General features: G+C 52.9%; 1 protein-coding gene across 1 annotated transcript; it reads right to left on the reverse strand.

The window, feature by feature from the left end:
• Positions 1-225: 225 nt before the first annotated feature.
• Positions 226-27,189, reverse strand: CAMKK1 (calcium/calmodulin dependent protein kinase kinase 1). Its single transcript, XM_025476048.3, has 16 exons — positions 27,064-27,189; positions 20,100-20,501; positions 19,111-19,158; positions 18,622-18,675; positions 18,090-18,141; positions 17,693-17,826; positions 17,202-17,238; positions 16,400-16,421; positions 15,133-15,221; positions 11,780-11,979; positions 9,916-9,969; positions 9,057-9,130; positions 7,243-7,330; positions 6,896-7,024; positions 4,517-4,620; positions 226-2,332 (listed from the first exon to the last, which is right to left on the reverse strand). Exons 2-16 carry the CDS (start codon positions 20,457-20,459, stop codon positions 2,260-2,262), a joined length of 1,518 nt encoding a protein of 505 aa, XP_025331833.1. The 5' UTR covers positions 20,460-20,501; positions 27,064-27,189; the 3' UTR covers positions 226-2,259.
• Positions 27,190-27,290: the final 101 nt, after the last annotated feature.

The following is a 27,290-nucleotide window of genomic DNA, read 5'->3' on the forward strand; positions in this document are numbered from 1 at the left end:
TCCCAAGGAAGGGCCATGGAACCTGCTCAGGAGACTGAATTACATCCTCACCCTCCAGAGCCAGCGTTTCCCCCTCCCTCTGTCATGGACTCCTTTTCACTCTCCCCTCCCCCACAGAGCTCCTCTCACCACTATCCTGCTCAGACCCTTCCAGAACTAGCAAAGCCATTGGTCCAGGTGGTGAGAAAGAGCACACATCCAGATATTGAAAATGTACACACAAAGTTTTTGTTTTTAACTCAAGAAAGGGCTTTTATTGTTTTTTAAACTCACTTCCTGGGAAGTTAATTTTTAAAACACTCTTACGGAGTTTGTTCATCACTTGTGCTACATTCAAAAACAATAATGCCAAAAAAAATACAAAAACCAATAATGCCAACCAAGACCCTCAGTGATGGGGTGAGCACCCCATCCAGACTCTGACATGGGCAATGAAGCCAAGGCCCACCTTTGAAGTCTGGGAGGGCAGGCCCAATTGATGTAGCCCCTTGTAACTCCCACCCTCCAGGCCCCAGTGTAGAGATGCTCAAGGAAACTTGTGGATCTGTGATTATCTTCCTGTGAACTCTAAAAAAGTGTTCTTAAAAACAGTACCGAGTTATTTTTTATTTACATAATTAATTATTTTTAATTATTATTTTTAATTAGGTTACAATGCCTCAGTGTAAAGGAGCCAGGGAGAAAGGTGGGCCCATTCATAATGGGCCACATTCTGTTCATAGACTTAAAGACACATAGAAACTATATTACAGATGCATGTGCCAGTGCAAGACATGCAGGTGTGCTGTGTGCAGCAGATGGACACGCATATGCATGTGCGTGGAGGTGCGACATATACCCACAGGCACAAGGATGAGCAGGACACAGATGCTCCTACAGCCCAGCCTCCCTTTCCTTTTCAGCACCAGCCTTCCTGCAGTAGGAACCCCACAAAGGCAACTGAAATCCCTTTTATGGCCCATGTTTTCAGGGGAGGTATCTGAGGCCTGCTTTATTTTCCTTTGGGATTCAATCTCTTGAGCATTTGGTCAGTAAATGCCAAGCCAGCCAGGCATGGATCCCAGGGAGAAGATGAAGTCTGCCCCAACATGGCCAGGTCCACACACATGCTCCAGCACACCAGCTCCGAGCAGGCCAAATATCAGCTGTCTTGGGGTGAGGCAGTGGCAGGAGGTGCACCTCTCTGTGGCCACTTGCCAGCATGCACACCCCACCAGGGTTCCGCTTCCAGTGCTGCCTCCAACCTGGGCAGTTTGTCCTTCATTGTAGGAATGTGAGGATGGCTCCTGGGGCCAGATGGGCAGGCCAGTGTAGGATCAGAGATTGGATTCCAGTTACTTCAGCATCTACTGGGCCACAGCCCTGTGAGTCTAGGGCCCTTGGTTGGCCAGCCCCTGGTGTCTCTTCTACAGGGGAGCTACGTGGGGAAGGAGTAAAGTGGGCAAAGAAGGTGGGTGTTCCCGGCTCAGGCCTCTGCCCAGAGCTTTCATTTAACCCATTCTCCAGATGGTGCTGAGTGTGAAACAATTAAAGAGACTTAGTCTACCTCATCTGGCTGCCAAATAATGATTAGTGTGCTGGGAACCACCTAAAGCTGTAGGAGGGCTTTTTAGACGTTCCCAAGCAGGCCTTTAATACCACCACCACCCTGCCCCTGCCACAATGTTAAAAGTAAACGACAACAAAAAAGGAATCTTGACTTCTCTAATGCTGGCCCCTGCCTCAGTGAGGCCCACAAATACCCCCTGAGGGCTCCGAGCCTCCATATCAGCATTCTTAGTAGACAAGAGCTCTGGCAGGACCCCCCGTGAGGTGGGCACGGTACAGCCCTCCATGTGCATGAGGCAACTGAACCAGGCCGGCCTGGCCCCCAGTGGGAGGTATCTGCCGTGGTGGTAAACCAGGCCTCCACCTGCGAGCTTGGTTTCCTACCTCCTGCCTTGCCAACCAGCCGGGTAGGGTTTCTAAGGTACAATGGGCACCTCCCTTTCCCACAGGATGGGTCCCACCAGGGGGAGCCAGGGTAAGGAGGAAGGCCTCACGGGAGCCCTGCCCCCCCAAACCCCAGATGATGAACATTCCAATCCTGTCTCTGGACTTGTGCGCTGAGGTCATGCAGCATGACAGAAGGAGGAGGGCCGGGAGAGGGGCCACAGTCCTCAGCCCCCTGCCGCAGGGGCGGCTGTCGGCATGAGGGCAGTGGGCCTTTGGAGGCGTGGGATGAGCGTGCTGTCGGCGGCCCTGGGCGCATGCAGGGGCTCAGGATGCAGCCTCATCTTCTTGGACGCCGGGGAGCTCCAGGCTCTTGCCCCCTTCACCACACCTGTCTTTCCTGTTCAGGGGACACCAGGGGCAGAGGGACCTCAGGGGTCAGAACGAGGACTCAGGAAGACACTCTTTCACACACATAGCCATTCCTTTCTGCAATTCCTCAACCACTGCCCTCTGCCCCTTATGCCCCTCCCCCCACCCCTCACCATGTCTCAAAGCTTCCCTCAGCCCTGCCCCCTGCAGTGTGCCCCTTGCTGGTCTCCCTATCCCTAGTCTTGGCCCACAACCCTCTGTGGTTCACTGTTGCCTAGAGATGAAGTCCAGCCTTCCCAGCCTGGCTTCCAGAGCTGCTCACCAGCTGACCCCACTGAGTCCCCTGCATCCTTGAGTAGCAGCCAGATCACAGGCCTTCCCTGTTGGTCTAGCTCAGCCCCCATCGTTCTGGATAGAGGGGCTTTGGTTTTGTATTTTCTTTGCCTTGTTCACAGGGCAGAGTCTACCTATCAGTCTTGGAATTCAGTCACATGTTTAATAGATTCTTGTATTCGATTATTCCCCTAAGATTTTTCTTTTTAAAATAGCCAGTGAATATATTTTGATGTAAAAAAAAAAAAAATCAATCCCATTTAACTCTACTGTAGGGCTTCAGCAATTATCCCAAAGCATAAAAAACAATCTATCAAGGACAAATGTTAGGACTCTATGATGAGGTAAAACCTGCTTTTCAAAACTAAACTTAGGACACAGAATTATAGAATTTTATACCTGAAAAGGATTAAGCCCAATCCTCTCACAGTCCAGATGAGCAGACTAGCCTTTCTCCCCATTAACATGTCCATAAAAGGACAATGATTAATGATTGCCTTGTTCAGCCATATTCTTAGGACCCAGTTCTGTGCCAGACATAGACTAGGTGTCTTCAGCCTGCAAGTGCCCTGTCCCAGCACTAGGGAGCGCTGACTCACAGGCACTGAGAGAGTAACCCTCCATCCAGGTTTGTCCATCATCACCGTCCTGCGTAATGCCTATTGTCCTGCCATAGTAACAGCTTCCTCTTTCACTCTCGGAAGTGGCTCTGTTTGGATGCTAAGGATGTGGTCGCCTACACTAAACCCAATTCCAGCATCAAGGCCTGCAGACTGAGAGAAGCTCAGGGAACTCCTTCTCGTCACCCTGGCCACCTCACTGAACATAAGTTCAGTACTGTCAAGACCTCTCCAAAGACCCACCCCTCAACCTCCAGGGGCCAGGAGGTTTGTCAAGTGGAGGGCAAGCAGTTGGTATATGAACCTCCTGAGTGCAAACAACCTCTGGCTGGAGCAGACACCAGCCTGTCCATGATGATGGGACCTGACACTTCTGAAGAGCCCACTTACAAAAGGGTGGCCTCTCACGAAACCAAGGTCTGCCCCCCACCACACAGCACATGTCATGTTACTCCTTCCCCAGAAGGAGAGGCTCAGGTACCTGAAAAACTGGCACTCACCTCTCTAGGGAGCAAGCCTTCTCCACACAGCAGGTGGAGGGGCAGAGGATGGGGGCAGGGTGCAGGGTGCACAGTGTCTCCCCTCTGTAGAACCCTTCACCGGCCAGAGGAAGGCAACCACTGTCCAAGGACTACCTTCTGGTCCAGGACTCCCTCACAATTTTCCCTTTGCAGGTCTGTGCACAAACTCCAACAGGCCTTGTTGGCAACCCAAACTGACTTTTATTTTAAAGGGAGCAGGTGGAAAAGCTGAGGACGAGGCTGACAGAGGTTTGGGGAGCTGCTCTTCTGGCCTCTCCTAGGGGGTGGTGAATGCACATGCGTGGTTCGCAGTAGGGAGCTTTTGGCCAATGGGAGTTCCTTTTCCCTGGCCCTATCAGCCAGCCTGTCCATACTTACTCACTGGACAAGCATGTACAAAGTGATAACTGAGCATATGCCTCAGCCACAGCTGAAGGTAGCATGGATTACTCAGGAAAGCTAACACTCCCCCAGGCCAGGAAGAGTCAGCAGAAGCGCCCCTCCTTCCACAGACAGGCAACTTTCTACAAGAAGCAGACATGATGCCTACACACCTCGACCTAGCTGTGGTGCCCTGAGAACAGAGGTACAAACGGGGCCCTCCCCTGAGATCTGGCTGTGTCCCTGGGCCCCAGGCTCAGCCTGTACAGCCCAGTGACAGTGAGAGTCACAGGGATACACACAGCCCTCACCCCACCCCAGGGAGCACCCTGCAGGCCTCAGCCCATCGGTACTTACGACAGTAAGTTTCCTGGAGCAGACATAGATCGCTCTTCCTTCCGAGCTTGGGGTTCAAATGGATTCCCAAAGGAACGCTTTCTCAGCATGGACTTAACCAGGATCTGGAGAGGACAGATCAGAGTGAGGAACACAAGACCTCAGGCTCCCAGACACACTGGCAGCCTCCACACCGACTCCATAAGGGTACATCTCCTGGGTGGGCTCTGCTGAGGTTCCCTTCCAGCCAACAGAGAAAGGAAGAGTATACTGGGTGGAGGAAATGGCAAGAGCACAAGGGGTGAAGGTTAAGGGTGAATTCTAGGAATGGTGAGGTGCTTCGCACAATTGTGCCTGGGGGCGCCCCAAGGCCAGGAGCAGACTATAAAGGGCCTGGAATGACAGACTAAGAGCAGGGACTTTTCCCTGAGGATATGGGGAGTGTAATCAGGGAATGCCTTAGAGCTAAGGTGGGAAGGATGGAGCAGAACAGAGGCTGTGGCAGGAGGAGCAGAGAGGAAGCAGCATGTGGCCCAGGGGAGATGCCTGGACAGAGAGAGGCTGCTGCACCCTGGTTCTCTAACTATCTCCCTTCTTCTGCAGCAAGAACACTTCTAGGTCCCTGCCTACACACAAATGCCTACTATGGGGGTGCATTCAGTTGTCCATTGATTGATTGATTGATTGATTTATAAAATATTTATTCATGAGACACACACACAGACACACAGACACACACACACACACACACACAGAGGCAGAGACATAGGCAAAGGGAGAAGCAGGCTCCATGCAGGGAGCCCAGTGTGGGACTTGATCCCGGGTCTCCAGGATTGGGCCCTGGGCTGAATGCGGCGCCAAACCGCTGAGCCACCCGGGCTGCCCTAGTTGTCCTTTTAGTCATTTGTTTGTTCATTCATTCAACCAATAACTATTTATGGAGCTCCTACCCTTTGCCAGACACTATCATTCAAGGCACAGGTGCCAGCCACGCTGAGGCAAAAATTCTTGCCTTCATGGAGCTTAGGTTCTAGTTGGGGGGACATGCAGTAAAGAAGACAAATCGGTAAAACATATGCTAGTTAGTGGTGAGGGCTAAAGAGAAAAAAATAAAACAGGGCAGAAGGATACGGTATGACAAAGTGGAGGTGGGAATTTTAGATAAGGGGCCAGGGAAGGCTCACTTCTCACTCAAGTGACCTTGGAGAAAGGGCCCAAAGGGAGTGAAGAAGTGGGCCCTGCAGGTATCTGGGCAGGGGCACCCCCCAGCAAAGAAGGTTCTGGAGTGGCAGCTCATGTGGCATATGGTTAGAGCTGAGCAAATGGAGGGAGGGGAGGAGAGAGGTAAGGTCAGTGGGGAGATGGAGGTGGGAGGTAGGCAGTCTGTGCTAGGTCCTCCCGGGTAGTCAAGGCTGTAGCTCTTACTCTGAGTGACAAGGAGGCCTAAGTGAGTAGGGTCTCAGCTGGCAAGTGACCTGATGAGTCACCAGGACCCCTTGCCCACTGAACTGAGCAGCAGTGGGGGTCAGGGTGGAAGCAGGGGACAACTTGGGAGGCTATCTCAGTGGTGAAGGAGAGAGACAAGGGTGGCCAAGACCAAGGAAGTAGTAGTAGAGACCCTACAGAAGCTGCCTGGCTCCAGGGGCCTTCTAGAGCCCCGGAGCTCCACAGATCATAGGAATGAGCAGGACTTTGGCCACCTGGCTCTAGCTGGGCCTGGACCCGGTAGGGAGGGCTGACATGCACAGAGCTCATGCCATGCAGGGCACAGGTACCAGCTCTCTCTTTGCCCTGTGATGACCCCGACTTGCTGTGATAGACCTCAGTGCAGGGCAGGCCATGGTTCTCAGTGTTCCCCCCAAGCGCCAAGTGGCCATTAGGTGCTACATGAGTAACTTCCAACAGTTAACATGGCAGATGAGAAAGACTAAACTGTGAGAGTGGAGGAAGCACATGAATGAGATCCAGGGGCTCAGGCGACCTCTCTAATTCAGAAGCCCCCAGGCTTTATAGGCTTTCTCACTGTCATGTCCTCGGCACTTTGTGCTGTGCCTAGAAACAGGGAGGGAAGGAAGGAGGGAGGAGGGCAGAGAGGAGGAGGGATGGAAGGAAGGAGGGAGGGAAGAAAATGCTTTTTGCAGTGTGGTGAATGCTGACACTTGGTGAGGGCAGTATATTGCTTTAAATCATTCACTCTCCTCACCAAGCCTCCAGGTCTCCCTAGCACGAGGCTGAATAACCGGATCTCTTTCAAACCCCACTGCCCTCCAGTAGGACTTTGGCAGATCAGCATCAGGGCCAGCCAACCATCAGGGCCCAGTAGAGCATGTCTCGGGCAGGAGCAATGCCCTCCTCAGGCCCTCCTAGGACAAGGGAGCCTTCTCCCCCTCACCCCCTTACCACTGTAGTCCAGCTGGGGATGAGCTTGATTGAATTCTTCACCTCCTCTTCCGTCACCTCCACCACACTGCAGTGCTCCTCCTCCGAGGGAAGGGGCTCCTCCCCACCTTTGGTCACCCAGGGGTGCACCTGTGGAGTTGGGAGGGCAGGGAGAGGTCAGACAGACAGACACCCCGTCAGCAAAGGACCATGGGCATTGTACCAGCAATCACCTGGAGGGGATCCACAGCCCACAAACCCCAAATCTAAACCCAATATATTTTGGTGTAGAGCTCTCTAGGAGGAGAAACTGAGGCCTCTTTGCTGTGTCCAAGACCAGCCCAGCCCAAGACCTCTGGTTCCCCAACCTTGATGTCTGGCACCCCAATTCTTGTTTCAGGATTTTTGTCTAGCATCTTCAGGATTAGGTCCTTGAGCTCCTCACTGACCTCTGGCCTACAAGGGGGGAAAGATGAGATAGTTAGTGAAGATTCTTTTCTGCCCACCTCCATCCCACCTGCTCTAGGATTCCCTGAATAGTACAGGTCAGGGCAGAGACACATCCAACCCTCATTTCTTCAGGAGCAAGAGGGATACCCCAAGGTACCAAGGCAGAAGGGTAGAGTTTCAGAACAAGTAGATGGATTATCCTTTTTTCCCGAATAGGAAGTAAAGCCATCTCCCTCAGGAGGCAGTCACCACAAACACAAATGCAGTTCTAGGGGGTACTAGACACCCCCTGGGGGGCAGAGATGGTGAGGACACTGTGAGAAGAGTCATTTTATGGGACACTAGGAGCCTTTACCATACTCGCCATCTTATCCTCTCCTCTGCCTGGGAGAGAAAGATTCTCATTTGACAGAGGAGGAAACTGAGGCCCAGAGAGGTTAGTGGGTTGACATATTGCTATTCAGAAGAGTGAGGGCAGGGATGAGACCAGGGGAAGGAGGAGCAGGACTCTCAACCCCACATTACCCTGACTGTTTCTGCCCAAACTCCAGGCTTCTCTGCTACCAACATTTTTGGGAAGCCCATTGTCTAAGCCTGCAGAGAAGGAACTCACTCTTGGGACTGTTGACCTTGGATCCCTCTGCTGTTGTACTTAATCCCTTTTACAACTCCTGGGCTGGGAGGAAGAGACCTCTGGCATGGGGTACAGCAGGAGGAAAGGTACAGAGAGAGGCAATTATAGGAAAGGGATGGAATCTAGTTAGCTAGTGCTGTGTGGGATGAGGTGGCAAATTCCAGAGGTCCTCGAATGGCAGAGCCAGGAAAGGGCCTCTTCATGGGGGCTTTGGGAAGCCATGGAAAAACTTTCAGCAAGAGATATGGTGAGGTATGTTCTGCTTTATCAGGGTCACCCTGGCCTGATTGTGGTGGCCACACTGGAAGGAGGGTGGCAGCAGGGAGACCAAAGACAAGGCTGAGGACAGAACCACTTAGGGGCACAGGTGGCAATGGAGTCAAGAGATCTATACGAGGTAGAGTCAACAGGGCTTGGGGACCAGATGGGGAGTGGGCACAAGGCAGTAAGAGCCATCGAGGACAACACCCAGGATGGTTTTTGACTTGCCCAGGCACTTTGATCAGATGGCAGAAGGACCCTGAAAAGTAAGGAGCCATGATCGCCAATATCATAATCAGAAGAACCACAGATGAGCAGGGACACCTCTCCAAATAGTCCTCTGAGCTCAGAGATCTCAGTCACAAGTGAAGGGACAGGGAGGATGGAGTGGCTTCAAATCCCAGATCCTCTGATAACTCTCCTCTGGAGCCTCCACTTTTCCATCTATGATATGGGGAAGCACACTGGTATCCTGAAGTCCTCCTACCCCATGTGGGTGTAGGGTACCCTACATGGTTCCCTAGTCCGTGTAAAGTTGATGCCATTAACCCCACAGAAGCCTTTAGAGAAGGAGCAGTGTGAATGTGTGACCTGGGGTCATTCCTGCCCAACTCCTGGCCTCAGAGTTCCATTTGTACAATGGAATCCAATCAGGTATCTCTGAGACCTTGCTCTACAGTCCCACCCCTTCATCTGCTCAGGTGCCTCTCCCAGGAAACAGCACCCCCACCTCCAGATCTGCAGGCTGGGGTGGGGCCTTCAAAGGGCAAATGCTCTGCTACAAGTCAGACACGCCTCCCTGGGGGTGGGCAGGAGCCCCCTCGATGGGCAACTCACTCCTCAGGAAACACCACGGCCTCATTCTTGATCTTCCTATGCAGGGCCAGGATGTAATCATCGATGAATGGGCACTGTTGGGTGGAGAAGCAGACAAAGGATGCAGGCCCAGAGCCTCAACTTGCCCTGGGGGACTGATCCCATTTCTTAGTGCAGTCAGAAGTAGGGGCAGCTCTGGGCTCCTTGATAGATGGGAGATACCTTGTCAAACTTGTTTAGGGCCTGGCACATAGTAGGTGCTCAACAAACACTGAGGGAACAAATGAATCATTGAGGGAACAAATGAGGCTCAGTATACCCACTGGCCTTCCAGCCACCTGCAGAAAGGCCTCCGTTCCCAGGACTTAGAGTCTACAAACCATGTTCACTGAGATTCCCTCCTGCCTCTCAGTGCCATCACTAGAGTGGTTCCTCCTGGGGACATGGATTTCGGCCAAGTGTTGAGTGTTCTCAAGGCCCAGGCTTACCCAGAGCAAAACTCAAGGACAATTTGTAGAATGAATGAATGAATGAGTCAGTCAATGTGTGAAGGAATGAAAGAATGGATGGCATCAAGGGCCAGAAGGACAGGGCGTGCTCTGGTGAAGAGAGGGCAACACCACCGTCTACACCTCCCACTGGGATGTCTGCTGTCCTGGAACTTCTTCACATGAATCTCCTCCCAAGGCTCAGGAGAAACAGAAAAAAGCCTCTTTTTCCCTCAGTCTTCTCTGAGCCAGGTGGGCCCTTTCAAAAGTCACTTTACTTTAGGACATGAAGGCAGGGCCTGCAGCTGTCATTCATCTTGGTACAGTGAGGCCCTGCCTGTGGTGCCAAGGGTGTAGGCCTGCCCAGCTTTGCCAGCCCACCCAACACTCACCTTTCCATAGACAAAGCAGTATAACGTGACCCCGGTGGCCCATACATCCAAGGCCTAGGAAAAGACAGGTAATATCAGTCCCCTGAAAAGAACCAACACCCTTTGCTCACGTGGGCTATGGGAGAGGGTACACTGGGAAACTCCTTCCTCAGTCATGTATTCACTCAACAAATACTCCCAGGTACTTGTTCTATACCTGACCCTGTGCTGAGCACTAGAGACAGGGTCAACCAGAACAGGACCCCTACCTCTCAGGGATTCTAAGTCCCCTCGGAACAGACCCAAACCAGATTTAACTCAACAGGTGCAAAACTACCTTCCCCTACAGGGTCACATTTGCCGTACCCACGGTGCCGAAAACATGGTGTGTATTAAACTTAGACTCACTAAACCAGTTTGTCATCCCTTTTCCTGATAATCCACTGGAGTAGCCACCATCCACCTGCTTTCTGACACTAGAAATAGCTCCTGCCCATACCAAGGCCCTGGCCCTCAGTCAGCTCCACGGCTCCTCACAGCTCCCCCATGTCCTGGGTTCTAACATGTGCCCTCTCTACATTTTCTCCTTCTGCAACCCCTCTCTTCTCCTGGTTTCCACTTCCTCTCATATGTGAATGATTCTCAAATGTCTACCTAACATATTCCTGCCACAGACACCTCATCTGAATCCAACCAGGGAACACCAGACAAATGTAAAATGACATCATTCTACAAAGTAACCAAACTGTTCTCTTCAAAAATGTCAAGGTCAGAATAGACAAAGAAAGACTGAGGAAATCTTCCAGATTAAAGGACCCCAGAGAGATGTGACCATTGAATACTCTAACCCCTGGATCAGGTCTTGGGCCAAAAATAAAAGGGGGGGGGGCATTAAAGAACAACAGTATCCACACAACTGATAAAATGTGAATAAGGTCGATGAGATAATAGTCTTGTATCAATGATAGATTTTCTAACTTTGATAATCATACTGAGGTTATGTAAGAGAATGTCCTCGTTCTTAGAAAATATCTGCTAAAATATTTAGTGATAAGGGTAAACAGGACAAAATGTCAACAATTGGTGAATCTGCGTAAAAAGATACAAGGGAGTTTTTTTTGTATTATCCTTGCAATTCTGGGCAAATTTGGAATTATACCAAAATTAGAAGTTCTTAACCAAAATCTCTACGTCCCTGACCCCTCTCTTGAGCTCCACATCCACACACATGTCCGAATGCCTCTTGACCATTGGTTCCTTGGCAGGGGCACAGTGGGGTAGCCAGGACTCCCCAGGTGAGAGAAGGCATGTGTGCTCAGGGGAACACACTGCCTTGCAGCCGTCTGCTCAGAAAGCTTTGCTCACCACGTCTGTCAGTTAGGAGGAGCCACAAACCCTCAGGCCTTCTAAACTCTGCCCAAGACCCATCGTGCCCCCTTCCCTGTGCCCCTCAGTGCTCTTGCACCTTTCCTGGACTCCACCTCATACTCAAATCTTCCCATTCTTCAAGGCCTAATTCGAACCCTGCCATCTCCAAAAGTCTCAGGGGAACCTCCAACTTCTTCCTAAACATGAGTTCTCCTGCTCTTTTCACCATCTCCAGAAGGACAGGGAGTGGGGCTAGCTCAGGACTCAGCACAGAGCAGCTGGCAGAAGATATTTGCAGGGGAGGCCAGGGGCCATTCTGCTGGAAAATGAGAGGAGGTCAAAGTTGGGGAGTTTTTCAGGACTCCAGGAAGAGGCAAACAGGAAGGAGAGGACTGTGTTCAGTGTTCACTCCTGAGACCCAAGGACCCTGACACCCTCAGGTTGGAAAGGAGTCCCCACTGCAAGCTATCCCTCCCCTCGACCCAAGCCCCAACTCAGCCTAGGTCCTAGAAGCCACCTTCCCACTGAAGCTCTGGCCGGAATCAGAAATGGCTTCAGGTGCCATGAATGCTGGAGTCCCGGCTGTACTGGACAGCTGAGCATCGTTCCCCTCAAACTGGTTGCTAACGCCAAAGTCGGCAATCTTCACGTGCCCATCGTCTCCCAGGAGCAGGTTAGACGGCTTGATATCTCGGTGGATGATCTTCTGGCAATGCACTACAGAGAGAGGCAGCATGAGTGCTGGTCTGGGGGACAACTGCTGGGAGCACACCCCCCCCATCCCACCCTCACCTGGCCAGCTCAAACTCTAGGTAAGAAGGAATGGGCCATCCCAGCCCACGTACACACTCATCTCAGGAGGACCTTGAAAGAGGACTTTAGGGCCCTCTGCTCCACTATGCAGCAGACACCAAGGCCAGCCCAGGCTGTTAGAAGCAAAGCCAGGACTAGACTCTTAGGAGTCTTTGGACTCCAAATGCAGTGCTCTCTGTTGCTGAAGGGGGCCATCAGAGGAAATTGGGAAGGGAGGCTCTCCATAGACCATCTCTGGCCCTCTCTCATGTTATCTGCAGTCTCAAAGCCTGTCAAAAGGTTTCCCCAGTCTCTTCTCCCACCCAGCCTGGTCAGAGATGTTCTTCTACTTGGACTCAGGGTGGAACAGTGAGGTATCCTGCAGAAATACTGCCTTAGGCTTAGGGACTCTGAGCTAAAGAAGTTTCAGCAAGAAAGGGCATTCCAGGCCTTGGGACTGCTGGGATGACATGGCTGTGGTAAGGATCAGCCTTCTCCAGTAGGCTGAGGGCTTACCTTACTTCCCGAGTCTAGGACTGTCAGGAAAAGATGGGCATCTCAGGCTGAGATGGCCAGAGATGTCCCAGCTAAGAGAAGGCACTGACTCTACCCCACAGCTACCCACTTAGGGGTTCCCCACTCAGCATATACTTTCCCCTGGACCAGCAGATCCCACGAAGCTGGAGAGGAGGGAAGATGGAAAGGGTAGGAGAGGAGAGGCAGAGGACAGGAAGGCTAAGGGCAGAGGGAATGAATAGCGAGTGTCACACAATAACAACCAAACCAGTGGTCCTATAGTGACTGCCTCCTATGTGCCTGGGGTACACAAGAGATTTGACACATACCCATTAGAGTGCAGAGGCTCAAGGCACTGTGTATTTGACCATGGAAAGCGGTCCCAAATTCTTATCTCAAGCCCTTGCCTCTCCCCTGAACTTGGGTTCTTTATCCATGTGGCTATCCAGTAGACATCTCAATATTTCTTAGTAACACGTCTAATTCAGAACTTGATTTCTGAATATAACCCACCACTAACATAACCCACCACCACCACCACCAAACAGAACAGAAGACCCCTGCTCCTCCTCTGGTCTTTCCTTTTTTTTTTTTTTTTTTTTTTTTATTATTTATTTATTCATGATAGTCACAGAGAGAGAGAGGCAGAGACACAGGCAGAGGGAGAAGCAGGCTCCATGCACCGGGAGCCCGATGTGGGATTCGATCCCGGGTCTCCAGGATCGCGCCCTGGGCCAAAGGCAGGCGCCAAACCGCTGCGCCACCCAGGGATCCCTGGTCTTTCCTTATTTGGTTAATGGCACATTATCAGGCCAAAAACCTCAGGATCATCCTCAACTCCTCTCTCTTTCAGAACCCACATTCTGTTCATCAGCAAGTCCTATGGGCTCAACTTCTGAGACACATTTCAGATCTGACTGCTTCTCATACCTGCATTGCTGTGCTTGCCCCACCTATAAGAATCAGGCCTGGGCTCTCTGACCACAGAGCCTTCCCCAAGCAGCCTTGGCCCTCCTCCCTTTTGACAACCAGAATCACAAGGAAGCTCTTCAGTGCCTGGTACTTCCATTCATCTGCCTGTCCAGCCCCTGGTTCTGACTAATGGGCTCTGGGAAGCCCTTCACCATGATTAGCTGGGTCTTGATAAGGCTTTACCCAAAAGCAAGATGGGGTTAGCTTACTTTGGCGTGAGTAGAGAACAGAGGATAGTAGACAACAGACCCTTAGCTGAAGAGGAGGGCCCAGGACAGGAAGGGGTGGAAGCCAACCTGGTACAGGATTGTGGGTGCCACTTGTCACACCCAGGGTAAATGCCCCTTTCCCATAAGTCTAGACCCTTGATAGGGACTTTCTGCAAAGCCCTCTTCTCTGTGTGCCTCAGTTTCCCCATAATATGCAAAGAGAGTATTATTTGGAGGGCCCTGAAGTGGCTCAAATGAGATAAAGACAATCCTGGTTCCTGTCAACTCAGCTAGGTCCTCACTCTGTTCACCCAGGGAGAGAATATGTTCTTGATAAACCAAGCTAGAGAGATGGGCATCATTCCTGTTCCCCAAATCAGGCCAGAAACCCAGGTGCCTGAGGGCCATCCCCTCCCCATGACAAGTCAGTCATCCAGTGCTGCCCCCACTCACCTCCTTCATATCTCTTCCCCACTGCCACTATCCTAATCCAGACCTTACCATCTGTCACTTGGGTTGTAGAAAAAAAAAAAAAAGCCTCCATCCTAACCGGCTGGCCACCTCTTGCCCTTTATTCAGCCACCACACAGCTGTCAGAAAGAGCTAAGATGTAAATCCTATCATGCCCTCCCTTCTCAAATCCCTCAGTGGTTTACAATGCTGATGGGATAAAATCAGGAAAGTCCTCGTGTAGGTACCACCAGCCCTCATGGTGTACCTTGAATAGAGCTTTCCAGAATGGTGTTTCACTACCCTCTGCCTCATGCTTCAACTGGATTTTACTTCTCCCCATTCTCAAATGGGACATGCCCAGTTTCCTCTGTGCCGCTGCTATGCAGTTCTCTCTTCTTGGCATACTTTCTCCCATCCATCCATCAAGCCTGGCCAGTGAACTCCTACTTATCCTTTAGGACCCTGGTCACAAGTAGCCTCCTCCAGGAGGCCTCCCCTCAGTGCTCTGACAGCCCTGTGCCTCCCCAACCTTAGTAGGCACTGCTCTATTTCTGCCTGCTTGGGTTCCTATTCCTCCTACTAGGCTGTGAGATCCCTGAATTCACATCTGGGTCTTTGTCACCTCCTTGCCTGCAGCTGTCACTTAGTAGGTACTTATATATGAATGAAGTGAGTGAAGTAAATGAATGAGTGATAGAGGTTAACCTAACATTCTTCTTCCTGAGCTTTTATCACCTTAGGGCTCTCACAGTAAACACACCCTCCCTCACCCACAGTACCCATGACAGAACGAAAATGATTGGTAGATGGTGCTGACAGACAGGAACTGCTAAGAGCTAGCTCAGCCTGGACTCCACCCCTTCTGGTGTGCCCCCACCCCCCCACTCCCCCATCTCCTGGACCAGGGGGCAAGCAGCCCCTCACTCACAGTACTCAAGGCCCAGGATGATGTCCCGCAGGTAGAGACGAGCTTGCTCCTCCGGGAAGGGTTTGTCACTGGGAACCTCCATGACCGGCCTACAGGAAGGGGGGGAGGAGCAGTGTTCAGCTCAATCAGAAGGAATAAAGCAGACTGGTGAAGGGGATAGGGGCTGGGCCATTTAGGTCCCTCAGGACTTCCCAGGAGCCCTCCAACTGCTCCCCAGAACCCGTCATTAGCTCATATAATGAAACACTCATATAATGAGTGTTTATATAATGAAACAAAACACACACAGACTCAAATATCCCTTTACAATCATTATAATTTCAAATTAGCTTGATCTTAATTTCTGATTGGCCTGGTATTCCTTCTAAGTACTTAATTGCAAAGGTGGCATTTAGAGCAGTGTTTTTCAAACTGTAGGTTTAGACCTAATAGAGAGTCATGAAATCAATTTACTGGTTGGCTAATGCTTTTTTTAAAAAATGAACTAGAATTTATCAGAGTATATCATATTTAATGAAGCTATGTACTGTTTTGTACAACTTTGGTTTCAGTTACAGGTATGGATGGTAACGTAAAACTGGTATTTCTTAAGTTAAATGAAGGTCAAAAACGTTTGAAAGCCTCTGAATCTTAAAGGGATGCTACTCTTAGCACCCCCACTCCCTGCAGAGAGACAAATTACTGGCTACAGCCTGTATTCAAGGTCTCAACAGTTAGGGTCTCTGGTCCACCCAGGCCTGTGCCCATTACCCCATGTCTGTGTTTTGCAATAATCCTGGGAGGGCCAAATAGACATGAATTAGAACCTAATTAGACATTAGATAAACCACTTACCCACTCTGAACCTCAGCTTCCCCTCTTGTAAATGGCAGCGAATAGAGTCCCACCCACCCAACACACAAACTTATAAAGCTGCGAGAACTCTGTGATTTGAACCCACATAAGAGTTAGCTCCATCTCTACAAATTTGCTTGAGAAACCCTCCTTTCTTCTACCTCTCCTCCCTCATAATCTTTCCAGTTCTTCAAAGCCTGGCTCAAAACCCACCCCCTTTCAAAGGACTTCCTGAATGTCCCAGCCTTACTGACCCCCACCAGACTTCAAAGAATTTTCCTCTTGGTCTCTCGTTTTCCCCCAGACCAGAGCTCCCCACAGGGCTTTGGCCTCTGCTTTCTCCTAGAGCAACTAACCCTGGGACTAGGGACACAGCGAGGGAAAAGAAGGCCTGGATTAGACTTGGCCTGCCTGATTGGGAAGGGGAACTCACCCCTTTCTCAGGAGGTCAAACACTGAAAGAAAAGAAAAGAAAAAGTAAGTAAGGTACAGCCAGGCTGGCAAAGCAAGTGATGCCAAGGTCCCTCCCTGTTCTGGAAGGCAGGAGAGGGTCAGGCATCCAAGCATACCTGAGGGAGGGATGGGACAAGGGTCCCAAGGTCTCAGAGGAAGTGAATGGGTAAGAGTGGTTGGTTCTACCTATGGATCTGCCTCATCTGATTCAGCATGGCTTCCTTTGCTGGGAAGGAGGTGGGAGCCTTGGAGATGAGGCAGGAATTTTCCTAAAGGTCATAGCAGACAGGCAGGTAGGACAGGGAGTGAAGACTAAAGCCTTGGCCTTAATTCCTAAGCCAGTGGTTTTTCTGCCCCATTTCAGGGCCTCTAAACCCAGCCATGAATTAGGCACCATGAACTAAAACAATAACTACATTAACAACAATCTTGTATACAATGACTCATTTATCATATCAGCCCTATGAGGTACATATATAATCCCCGTTTTACAGGTGAGGAAACTGAGGCACAGAACTATCAGACAGGGTCTGGGAACCCACATCACATAGCCTGCTTCCTACATGTACCTGATCCACTGTCTCTCTGATTAATGGAGTGGGGGCTTGGGAATATTTATTGAATCTAACTGGATATTCTAAGCCGGAATTGGCAGGAATGGGCAGGGGCATCCAGGGCTTGAGAACATGTTCACACAGCCCATCTGAAGGTCATGTGTATCCCTGGGGAGCCCTTAGATTGACCTTAGGTAAGCTGCTTTGGGAATGAGCTAGGTTACTTACCCAAATAGAGATTGTCCTCAGCTGGGTCATCCAAAACCTAGTCAAAGGGAACAGATATGGGAGTAGGGGTTGGGGAGGCATGGGTTGGGGGTCCCAGACTTCCTTGTATCCACTAGCCCCAGGACTCCCAATATGCAGTGACCCCAGACAATGGAGCAGGAACTGTGCAGGCACTGGACAGATGAGGCCTCAACAACCACTGACCCTCAACCCTGGCCCACCAAGTGACATCCAGCTCTTTTCCCCTCCTGCCATGATGAGAGGCTCATTTCTTGATTCTAGGCAGCCCCTAACCCTCACTGAGACCTTGAGAACATCCCAGACCAGCGTAAACTGACCCCTGAAGCCTCCTTATGGCCCCTACCCTAGGTCTAGCGCTATCTTTGGAGGCCCTAGCTTCATGCACTCCTCCAGTGGGAACCGTAGTTCTGTACCAAGTGTCTCCGAGCACAGGACTTGGGCCAAGTTCCCACCCATTCATTGTTTCCTACCTCAATCAACTTGACCACATTCACATGGTCCAGCTTCTTCAGTATGGCAATCTCCTGGTACACGCGCTCAAGAGGCAGTAGCTGCTTGGCTGATCCTCCTGAGGTGGCTTGGGACCCTCTGGGGGGAGGGCGACCTGTGACCACGAAGGTGAGTTAGGCCCCTGCTGCAGGAGGCCTAGCCTCACCATGGCCCCACAGCCAGCCTCAAGCAAGAATCCTGTAGTAAGACCATGGTCTTGGCCCCAACCCACCAAGCACATTCCCACCACCAGGTCTCTGCTCATGGTGTCCCCACCTCTACCCCCAGTCCTAACAAAAACTAGCTAGGGGCCAAGGTCCCCTCTTCCTCTGCCCCCAGGCAAGGAGCTCCCAAGCACAGGACCCAACATATACATACGTGGAAAGCCATACTGCTTCAGTAACTTCTTTTTGGAAAGAACTTTCATTGCCTGAGGAGGGAGGGGCAGAAATGTCACTTGTGTGCAGGCACCAGGAGCTAGAAAAGGCTGGTTACATATGGATGAAGGTCCAGAAAGGAACACTGGGTGACTGCCACCAGAACTGAAGGTATGGCTCAGGTGCGTGGTTAAGCTGGTTTAGGAAGGCCATGTCTAAGTTAAGCTGGTTTAGGAAAGCTGGTTAAGCTGGTTTAGGAAAGCTGGTTAAGCTGGTTTAGGAAGGACATGTCTAAGGCCTTACCCCTATTACCCCAACAAGCCTTTCTGGAGCTCTTCCCTCAGAGGGGTCTGGCCTCTGCTTGCATATTTTCAGGGTCAAGAAGCTTACTCCTTTAACTAAGCATACCCTTAGGGACAGGAGCACACTCCCTCTAGAGGTAGCCTTGTCCTATCTTCCCAGCACAGCCACTGCCTACCTCCAGGCTTTTGGGCCTGGCTGGGGCAACACCTCCCTCCCATCCCCAGACTCACATAGTGCCTGTCTTCACTTTCGTTGTAGGCCAGCCTCACCACGCCGTAGGCACCCTGGAAATAGGCACTGGTCAGCCCCACCTGGACAGGGCAGCCTCCCCCAGTACTGGCTCAGGGGATGGGGAGCCCCTTCCCCCCAGAGCCCATCCCCCACCCCCCCAGCTGGCCACTAGCAGGCATACATTTCTGGCAGACAGGGAGAGAACTCCTGTGCCCTGGTACCTTCCTCTGCCTGCCTCAACACAGCTGTATGCTCCCTCAGTCCCTCTTTGCTTTCCATCAGAAACTAAGGAAGCAGGAATGGGGAATCATTTCCCACCCCTCCCTGGGTATTTCCTAGAGGACAAAACTTTCTTCACTTCTAGGCTGGGGCCTTTCTGGCTCTGCCTCACATTCCCAGTGGAGAAGGAACAGCCAAGCAGAGGGTCCTGACAGGCCGCCTCCACGAGTCCTCATGAGAAAAGCCTGCACTGCCCGTCCTGGTCCTACCTTGCCAATCTCACTCTGTAGCTTGTACTGGTTCAGCTGCACACAGTCCTGGGGGCAGGGGGAGGGGAGAAAGGGAGGAGCATCAGGTAAAGCTTGATCCAGAGGCAATACTGATCCCACCTCAGGAGCCTGTGCAGGGTCCAATCTCGGCTCTGGGCCCCTGACTCTCAGACCCCACATCTCATCAACCTTTTAAGTCTGGATGGGGAAACCTGGTGATGTCCATGCCACCAAAAGTGACTAAAGGCCTTTGATAGTGGTTTTGCAAATATGAATGGTGAGCCATGGCTGTTAAGAACCCCAGGAAGTGGTGAAGGAAAAATGCAGATTCTTGCCTGAATCCTGGCGTCTGGGAGACCTAAATCTGTGAGAAACATGTGAGCAAGTAGTTCTAGAAGCAGCTAAATGCAAGGTCTTGGCTGTATGGACAAGAAAGATGAGGAGAGCTTTAGGGACAGGAGACCAGAGCCCTGGCTCAGGCATAAAAAGCCCTTAGCCTCTGCAATTGGGAGATTGCTTGCTTGGTACTAGGATTCACTTTCAGATCTAAGTGGCAAGGACAGAGACAGTGAGCCAGAGGAACAGAAGCAAGAACAGAAGCTGGAAGCATACTGGCAGCTTCTGAGTCAGAGGAGACTCTAAGAAGCAGGATTAGAAGTGGGGGCTAAAGCTAGGTTAGACTGATGGGGAGGGTAGGCACACTATCTATCCTCAAATCTCTAAGAGGACTTCTTAGGGGACAAGAGAGGGGCCTCTTTCTGAGGTCTGGCCTAAGGGTAGGAATGGTGGGACTCACAGGAGGCAGTGCTGGGCTCAGATGGAGTACCCCTGGTGGGAAGAGCCTTGTTGTGAGGGAGCAAGTTCCTTAGTTCTGGGGGGTATGCCAAGCAAAGGCTAGGCAGCTGTGTGGCAAGGGCCAGAACAGAAAAGCATCTCCACTGAGGACTACTGACGAGCTCATGAGGACCCCCTCGCTCTGCCCCACCAACCTCTGCATCTGAGATGGCCACATGGTGAGACTCAATGGTGGGCCTCCGCCAGGCCCGTGGGGAGATGTGGCTGGCAGGCCCAGTGGCGTAAGGCCCACCCTGGGCCTCCAGGCAGCTTCCTGCTGGCCGCTCTTGCAGGGAGAACTTCCTAGCTGAGAGGCTGGGCCGGACTAGGGGAGTTCTTGAAGCACCACCAGGGATCACGGAGGCAGCTCTGGTCCTTGGCAGAGGGTCCACACCATTTCTGGCAGGCTCTGGGCCACCACCTGCCTCCTCTAGGTGGGCCACATCAATGGCTGCCACTCGCTCCACCAAGTCTGCCCGGGGGTCCTGGCAGCAGACTGCTGGGCCCCCCTCCATTGCCACAGTTAGGGGGCTCCTCTGTGCAGCCTTATTGAGAACCTGAGAAGAGAGGAAAGAGAAGGCTTCAATCCTGGCCCTGGAGTATGGAGGTCAGATTTCTAGGCCCTTCTCTCACTGCAGCCATAACCTAAAGGTTTTGCCCTACCTTCATGGCTTTGCCCTACCTGTTCCTTCTGCCTGAGTTGCCAGCATCCCTACTAACTAAAGGAATTCCAAAAACTCATCTGGCTTTGCTGCAGAGCAGCCCTCCAGACCTCAGTATCCCCATCTGTAAAATAGGTATAGTCACGTCTGCCTTCCTGGCTTCACAGGGAAGCAGGGAGAAGCTGATGTTCTAGAGTCAGGACAGACATGTGCAGAATCCCGGAGGCCCAGCAGCACTGGGAGAAACAAAGTCCAGGGTCAGCTCAGGCCCCATCCAGCAGACAGCCCAGTGACTCACCAGCCCCACCCTTGACTGCAGAGCATTCCAATGCTGCTGCCTGGAAGCTGAGCTGACAGGTCATGCAAAGACCTCCCTGATACACCAACCAGTCACTCACCTCCTCCACAAAGGCCTCTCCAAGACCACAGAGCAAGTTTGCCATCTCCCATTACTCCCTTTCCTGCCTCAGCAAAGCCTGCAGCCTAGGACAGGGTCCATTAGCAGAGGGGCTGCTGCTTTGGTGGCTGTCAAGAGAAACTCCACTAAACTAAAAGGTCACTCCTTATTTTTCCTGTTTTTTCCTTCCAGTTTATTTGTGTGTCCAAAATATTTGTCATAGCTGCTTAGGCTGAGATGTTCTCCATGGCCTGGCCTTACACCCATCCTGACCCTATTACATTCTGAGTCCCAAACCAGGCCCCAGGCTAAGGACTGAGACTAGCTTGAACCCCACACCAATCTCCAACCCCAGCCCCAGCCCTCACCTTCAACCACAACCCTGGGCTGAACCCCTGACACTCAGGCTGAGCACTGGCTCCAACCCAGCCTGATGCCATTCCTTCTTCCCGGCTCAGATTTAGTGTCATTTCAGGAAAAGGAAGTGAGTGGACTCCTGACCCTCTGCCCTTCCTGGCTGGTGCTCACTTCCTCTGTACCCACACAATGACTTTAAGAACATAGCCCTTGTTCCCCTATCACCTTGCTTTGACACATATCCAGGAGGTAGGGCTCACTGGAGCCCACTGGCCACAGAGGATCCTGGGCTGGGCTCCAATCCTACCTGTCATCCTACTGTGGGGCCCAAGGCAGGCTCCTTTCCTGACTCTGAGCCTCAGTCTCTCCGTCTATACCACAGATACAGGACCTTCTCAGATTCCCTAGGGCCACCACAAGGCTTGGAGATAGATAGTGGGCAAGGTTGTCATCCAGAACCCCTGTGCTTGGCACACAGTGTGTTGAATGAGTGGAAACCTAGAGGTAGTAGAGCTGATGTTGACATGCAGAAAGGAAGGGGGAAGGAAATCCAGACTGGCAACAGGAAAGAAGGCTGGACCTAGAGGAATACGGCAGTGGAGGGGGGGGATGGGAGAGCACTTGGTGAGCCTAGAGCCTCAAGGAGGTCTCCCTGGAGGAAGTGAAAGAATGAGTAGGCCTGGAACATCAGGGAGACCTCCCTGGAGGAGGTAAGGGAGGCAAGTAGGGCTAGAGCATCAAGAAGGCCTCTCTAAAGGAGATGAGGAAGGTGAATAGAGCTGAAGCATCAAGGAGTCCTCCCTAGAAGAGATGAGGGAGGGACAGTGAATGCATTTGAAATATCAGGGAGGCTTTAGGAACCAGACCATTTGCAGGAAGGATGACGCTAAGGCTGAAGGGAGCCTTCCAAGCCTGCCAGCCCATCCCACTGCTCCCTGTAGATGGGCCACACTGCCACCCTTCACCCTCACCCATAGCCCCCTTTCCTTCTCCTAGAATATAAAATCCATAGATTAGGGCTCTTGTCTGCCTTGCCTCCACAAGATCATTGGTGTTTGCAGCAGTACCTCATACATGGTAGGAGCTCAATACATGTTGTGTGAATGAGTCGTTGCCATAGTGATCATTATAGTGCTGTCCCCAATTGGCATGGGAAAGCAGCCTCACAAGGCGACCCCAACAAGCCTGGGGCCCCAGTCCATGGTAGGGAACGAATCAGTGTCAGGAGCTCCAGCTCTCTGGGCTGCAGTCTCCAGACAGGCAGAGGCCACTGGTGGCCCCGCCCATACAATTTGCATATGATTTCCCTGAGGTAGTTATCCCATAAAGTCACCATCCTTGGCTTCCCTTCTTTCTCTTTTCTCAGATGGGAAAGTCAGGCTCAGCCAGGGCCAGGGATGGGTCAGGCTCACACAGTAAGTCGAGGCAGAAGTCTTTCTGTTCCAGCCAGAGGCCCTGTTCCCTGGTTAAGGGCCCAGGCTTCATCTCTTCCTGGTGTGGGCCCTCTGCGCCCCAGTTTGCCTCATTTATGGAATGGGGCTAATAGCAGTTGCATCTCACTGGGTAGTCATGAGGCATAAAGGTGTGAATGCTGCCCACACTGGCTCAGGGCTAAGCCTGCCACTGGGGAAGCCCCATGAAAGAGAGTTGTGCTGCTGTTGTTGCAATTGCCTAGGACACACTGTGGCCCAGATGGACGTGCGGGCGGCATAAGGCATAAGGCGGCTATGATAGCTGACGTCAGGCCCTCCACCCTCCCTCCTGCCTGGATCAAATTCAGGTGACTAAGCATGTCTGCGCAGGAGGCAGTGGGGAGGCCCCAAGTTCCATCCTCACGTCCAGGCGGCAGGGCCTAGCACCGGAAGCTACCCATCTGAGGGCATGTGTCCACACATGAGAGAATGTGTGCAAGCAGGGATGTGGGTTGGGGTCACGGTGTGTGTCTGTGCATGTGGGGCAGAGGAGTCCACACACAGCAGCACATCTGCATAGAGGCAGGACTCTCTCAGTGTGGTCTACAGGTGTAGAAATGCGCTCATGTGTACTGGGTGCCTTTAGGTCTTCGTGTATGTGTGCTCCAGAATGGGGGGTGGGGTCTGCGTGGGGACCATGGAAACCTGGTCTCAGAAGGTCAAGTCTGAACTTCCCACATGGTCACCTATCCACCCGGCTGGGCTCTGTGTCCTGGGCAGGGCCACCCAGAGGGTCTCTTAAGGCCCTCCACAAGCTGAGGCCTCAGTTGAGACTTTGTTGAAGCTGACTAGGTAGGAAACTAGGCTACATGGGCAAATGAAAGGGCCAAGGGACAGACTAGGACTCAGGCCCATGGCCTGGCACGGACTCTATGGGTAAGGAGAGCCTTCCACCAACCTAGCTAGCCCTGCAGCTAAGAAGGACCAGACCCAGGCCCTCTCTCACTGTGAAAAGCTACCCTCATCCCGTCCTCCCAGACGTGGGCCATGTTGCCTTGGAAAAGTCATTGCAACTACTGGAGCCTCAGTTTCCCCATATGTGAATCAAACAGGAGGAGGCTGCCATCCTGCCAACTCCCAGGACTATAGAAGGAAGTAGATGAGATTGTGGATAGAGAAGTGGTTTGTGCCTGAGTGATAAGGGGCTAGGATGTATCTATATCTAGAAGCCACCAAGAAAGAGAGCTGTGACCCTGGCCCCAGGGGCCTCAGGCTCTGCCCCTGACCCGCAGGTGTCTGGGGGGCCTGGCCTCCTCAGGATGTACCCTATTCACCTGGGCCGCTCAGAGGAGGCCCAGAGTAGGAGAAAGCAGGCAGACCCTGCTCTTGTCCAAGTGTTCAAGCGTCCCCTAGTGGGACTTCAGGCACCACTCAGACCTCACTCTGGGTTCTGGAAGGTTGCTGTGACTCTCAGGGCCAGGTTGAGCAGCTACCACCCAGGCAGAGAGGACATGGCCCGGCCACCCAAAACTGGCCAGAAGGGAAGGCTGCAAGGAGGCAGTCTAACCACCCAGGCCAGACATGGCAGTTGGCCCTGACATCGCCAGGCTGCCTCATAGGAGCTGTGTTTATGCTCCTGACAAGCGTCTGGACAGCCCTGGCAACAGGTACCCTCTGCAGCTCCTGCCTCCGCCCGGGATGACTCAGTTCTCCTTGAGGGAGGCCCAGGCATCTAGTGCCAAGTCATGCTCGAGGATGCCTACTGTGAGGACGCCCCCTCCCATCGTCCCCAGAGAGGCCCCAAACACTGAGGTGGGCTCTGTGCCCAATTTGACATGGCAACCCTCAGCACATCTTGGCTGATGATCTCTGGGCATCACCTTCTAGCTCGGCCCCTCCTCACCTCCCACACCAGGACTGCACTTCCAGCTCAATTCTTTCCAGCCAGCTGCATCCTCCCCACCATGTTCTGGGGCCACTCACACTCACAAGGTTCCCATTCAACTTAGCATTTCCCCCAAGCCTGCTCTTCCTCCTCTGCCTGTCACAGAGGTGGGTACTGTCATCCTTCCAATTCTCCAGAAACCCAGGAGAAACCCAGGAGCCCACATTCTCCCTTTTGCCCATCCTTGCTTCCCTAGCCCCACTCTCTGCTCTGGCTGCCCCACACCACTCACAGCCTCCCAAACTGCAGACTTGGTTCTGCTGCCAGGCCTTTGCACAAGCTGTGCTTTCTGCCAGGGACACACCTCCCTCTCTTTTGCTGCTGGAGGATAGCTCAGATATCTCCTCCTCTGGGAGCCCTCCTGGATCTCCCCACTGCTGAGTGAGGTCACTAAGTTGAACCCCTTGCAAAGTCAGGATTTGGGCCTCGGCTTTTCTTTCCCCCTGCTTCTGCTGCAGTCTCCCCACCTCCAGGCTCATACCCTGACCCCACCCCACACCCTCCTCCACACCAGTTGCTAGAGGGAATATTTCTAACATGCAAATATGGTCACAATTCTCTAATACTCGGCCTTCCAGGAACTTGGAATCTGGAGGGCGGAAGAAGAGGAGACCTAGCCTCGCACTGGGCCTTACAGGGTAAGGAGCAACCAGAGAGAGACAAATCTAGAGTCACTCATTTATGGAACAAATATTCAATAAGCACCTGCCATATATGCCCAGGCACTGTGCTAGGTAGGTGCTGAGGAGATAGAGCAGTGAACCACAAAGACAAAGTCCTTGCTTTCACGCAGTTTTATTTCTAGTAAGGGCAAGAAGCAACAAACAAGAAAGGCTGTAACAAACAGCTGATATATGTCAAGTGGTCTGTGCTATGGAGAAAAACACAACCGTGTAAAGGGAATCAAGAGTGAGGGGTTGGGGGGGGTACTATTTATAGTGTGGTCAGAAAGGCCTTCCTGTAGGATTTGAGTAGAATCTGAAAGAAGTGAGGAGGCAAGTAGTGTGCCCACCTGGGAAGGGCATTTCAGGCAGAGGAACCAGCAACTGCAAAGGCTGAGGTGGGATAGTGCTCACACTGTCTGGGGAACAAGAGGCGAATGTTCCTGGAGTGGGGTTCTGCATGTGAGAGGTACCCAGGCGAGCAGAGTTTACCTGGATGAGAAGGCCCAGCCATTCAATGTGCCTGGCCCAAGGGACAGCTTTCTGCAGGAGGTGGCATGTAAGCTCTTTCATGCCCACTGAGTAAGGATTTCAGAGGGGAAGAGGATGGAAGTTCTCACTGTGCATGACAGAGAGCCATTTTCAGGCTGGGACTCGGGGCTTGGCTTTGGAGGGGTTTGTGGACCGAGTCCAGGAGGTCTCAAAAGCCAGAGGATGGCTTTGAGCAGGGCAATGACTCAGAGGAGGTTTAAAATGATCCCCCTGCCTTATGTGGGGACTGAGGGGGAGAGGCCAAGGAGGATACAAGGGTCCCCAGAGTCTGTGGGCCTAGGACACAGTCTGACACACGGTAGGTGCTCAATCTGTACTTGCTGAACGAAGAAGCGAGGGCTGTGTGGGGTCCATGCATCCTCAAGGACACAAAGTGTGTGATCCTCCGACTCCCTGGCCCATGAGGCAGATGTACGCAGGCAGGCACGATCCTGAGGCCCGGGACGCACTCCAGCGGCGTCCGTGTGCTCGGCCCTCACACACCATTGCATCCAGTCATGCCCTCCCCTCACACCCGGGCACACTCCCGTGTCCACGTGACGCGCACACCCACCTCCAACACCACCACACACAGGTCCTGCGCACATGTGCACCCTCGGAGCCGCCAATTCTGTGCCTATCAGGCCCTGAAGCCAATACCTCTCCCCTGCATCCCAGCCCCGTCCAGGGGAGGGCTGCGTAGCTAAAGCCACCGCCACATCTGTCCCATTCACACACCCCGCCCCCCGCCGCCTCTCCCAGGTTTTTCAGGAAGCCTCCGCGGACGGCCGTGTAGGAGGAGCGCTGCGCGTCGATGCACATGTGGGTGCACAGGTCCGGGCCCACTCTGCAGAGACACGGCCTCCCACCCACGGCCGGGGCGGGGGTGGGTGGTGGGCAGGGCACCAACGCGGTCCCGCAGACCCGAGCCGTGGAGGGACGCAGATGGCGGAGCGCCCGCGTAGAAGCGGTCCCGGCTGCCGGCGCAGACAGAAGCAGGCTCCGGGAGGTTCCTATAGATGCGGCCCCCCGAGCACCGACGCGGCCCCGGTGGCCCTGGTTAGACGCGGCCTCGTCGACCATCCCTCTTCCCTACGTCCCCTCCGGCTCCCGCCCCGGCCCCGGCCCCGGCCCCGGCCCCGCCGCCCCCTACCTCGGCGCCAGGCCACAGTCTCCGCGGCTCCCGCGGTCCGCGCCCCGCCCCAGCAGCCTCGTCCGGGTCGCGATCGCAGCGCTCAGACCGCCGGCGCCGCGGCCGCAGACAAGCCCCGCCCCCGCCGCGGCCCCGCCCGCCGGCCTCGTCGTGCGCCGCCGCCCAATCAGCGCCGGGGGCTTCCGCCCGCCTCCCGGGGGGCGGGGCGGGGCGGGGCGCGGCGGGGG

Source organism: Canis lupus, chromosome 9, assembly GCF_003254725.2.
Source record: "Canis lupus dingo isolate Sandy chromosome 9, ASM325472v2, whole genome shotgun sequence".
Taxonomy (NCBI): Eukaryota; Metazoa; Chordata; class Mammalia; order Carnivora; family Canidae; genus Canis; species Canis lupus.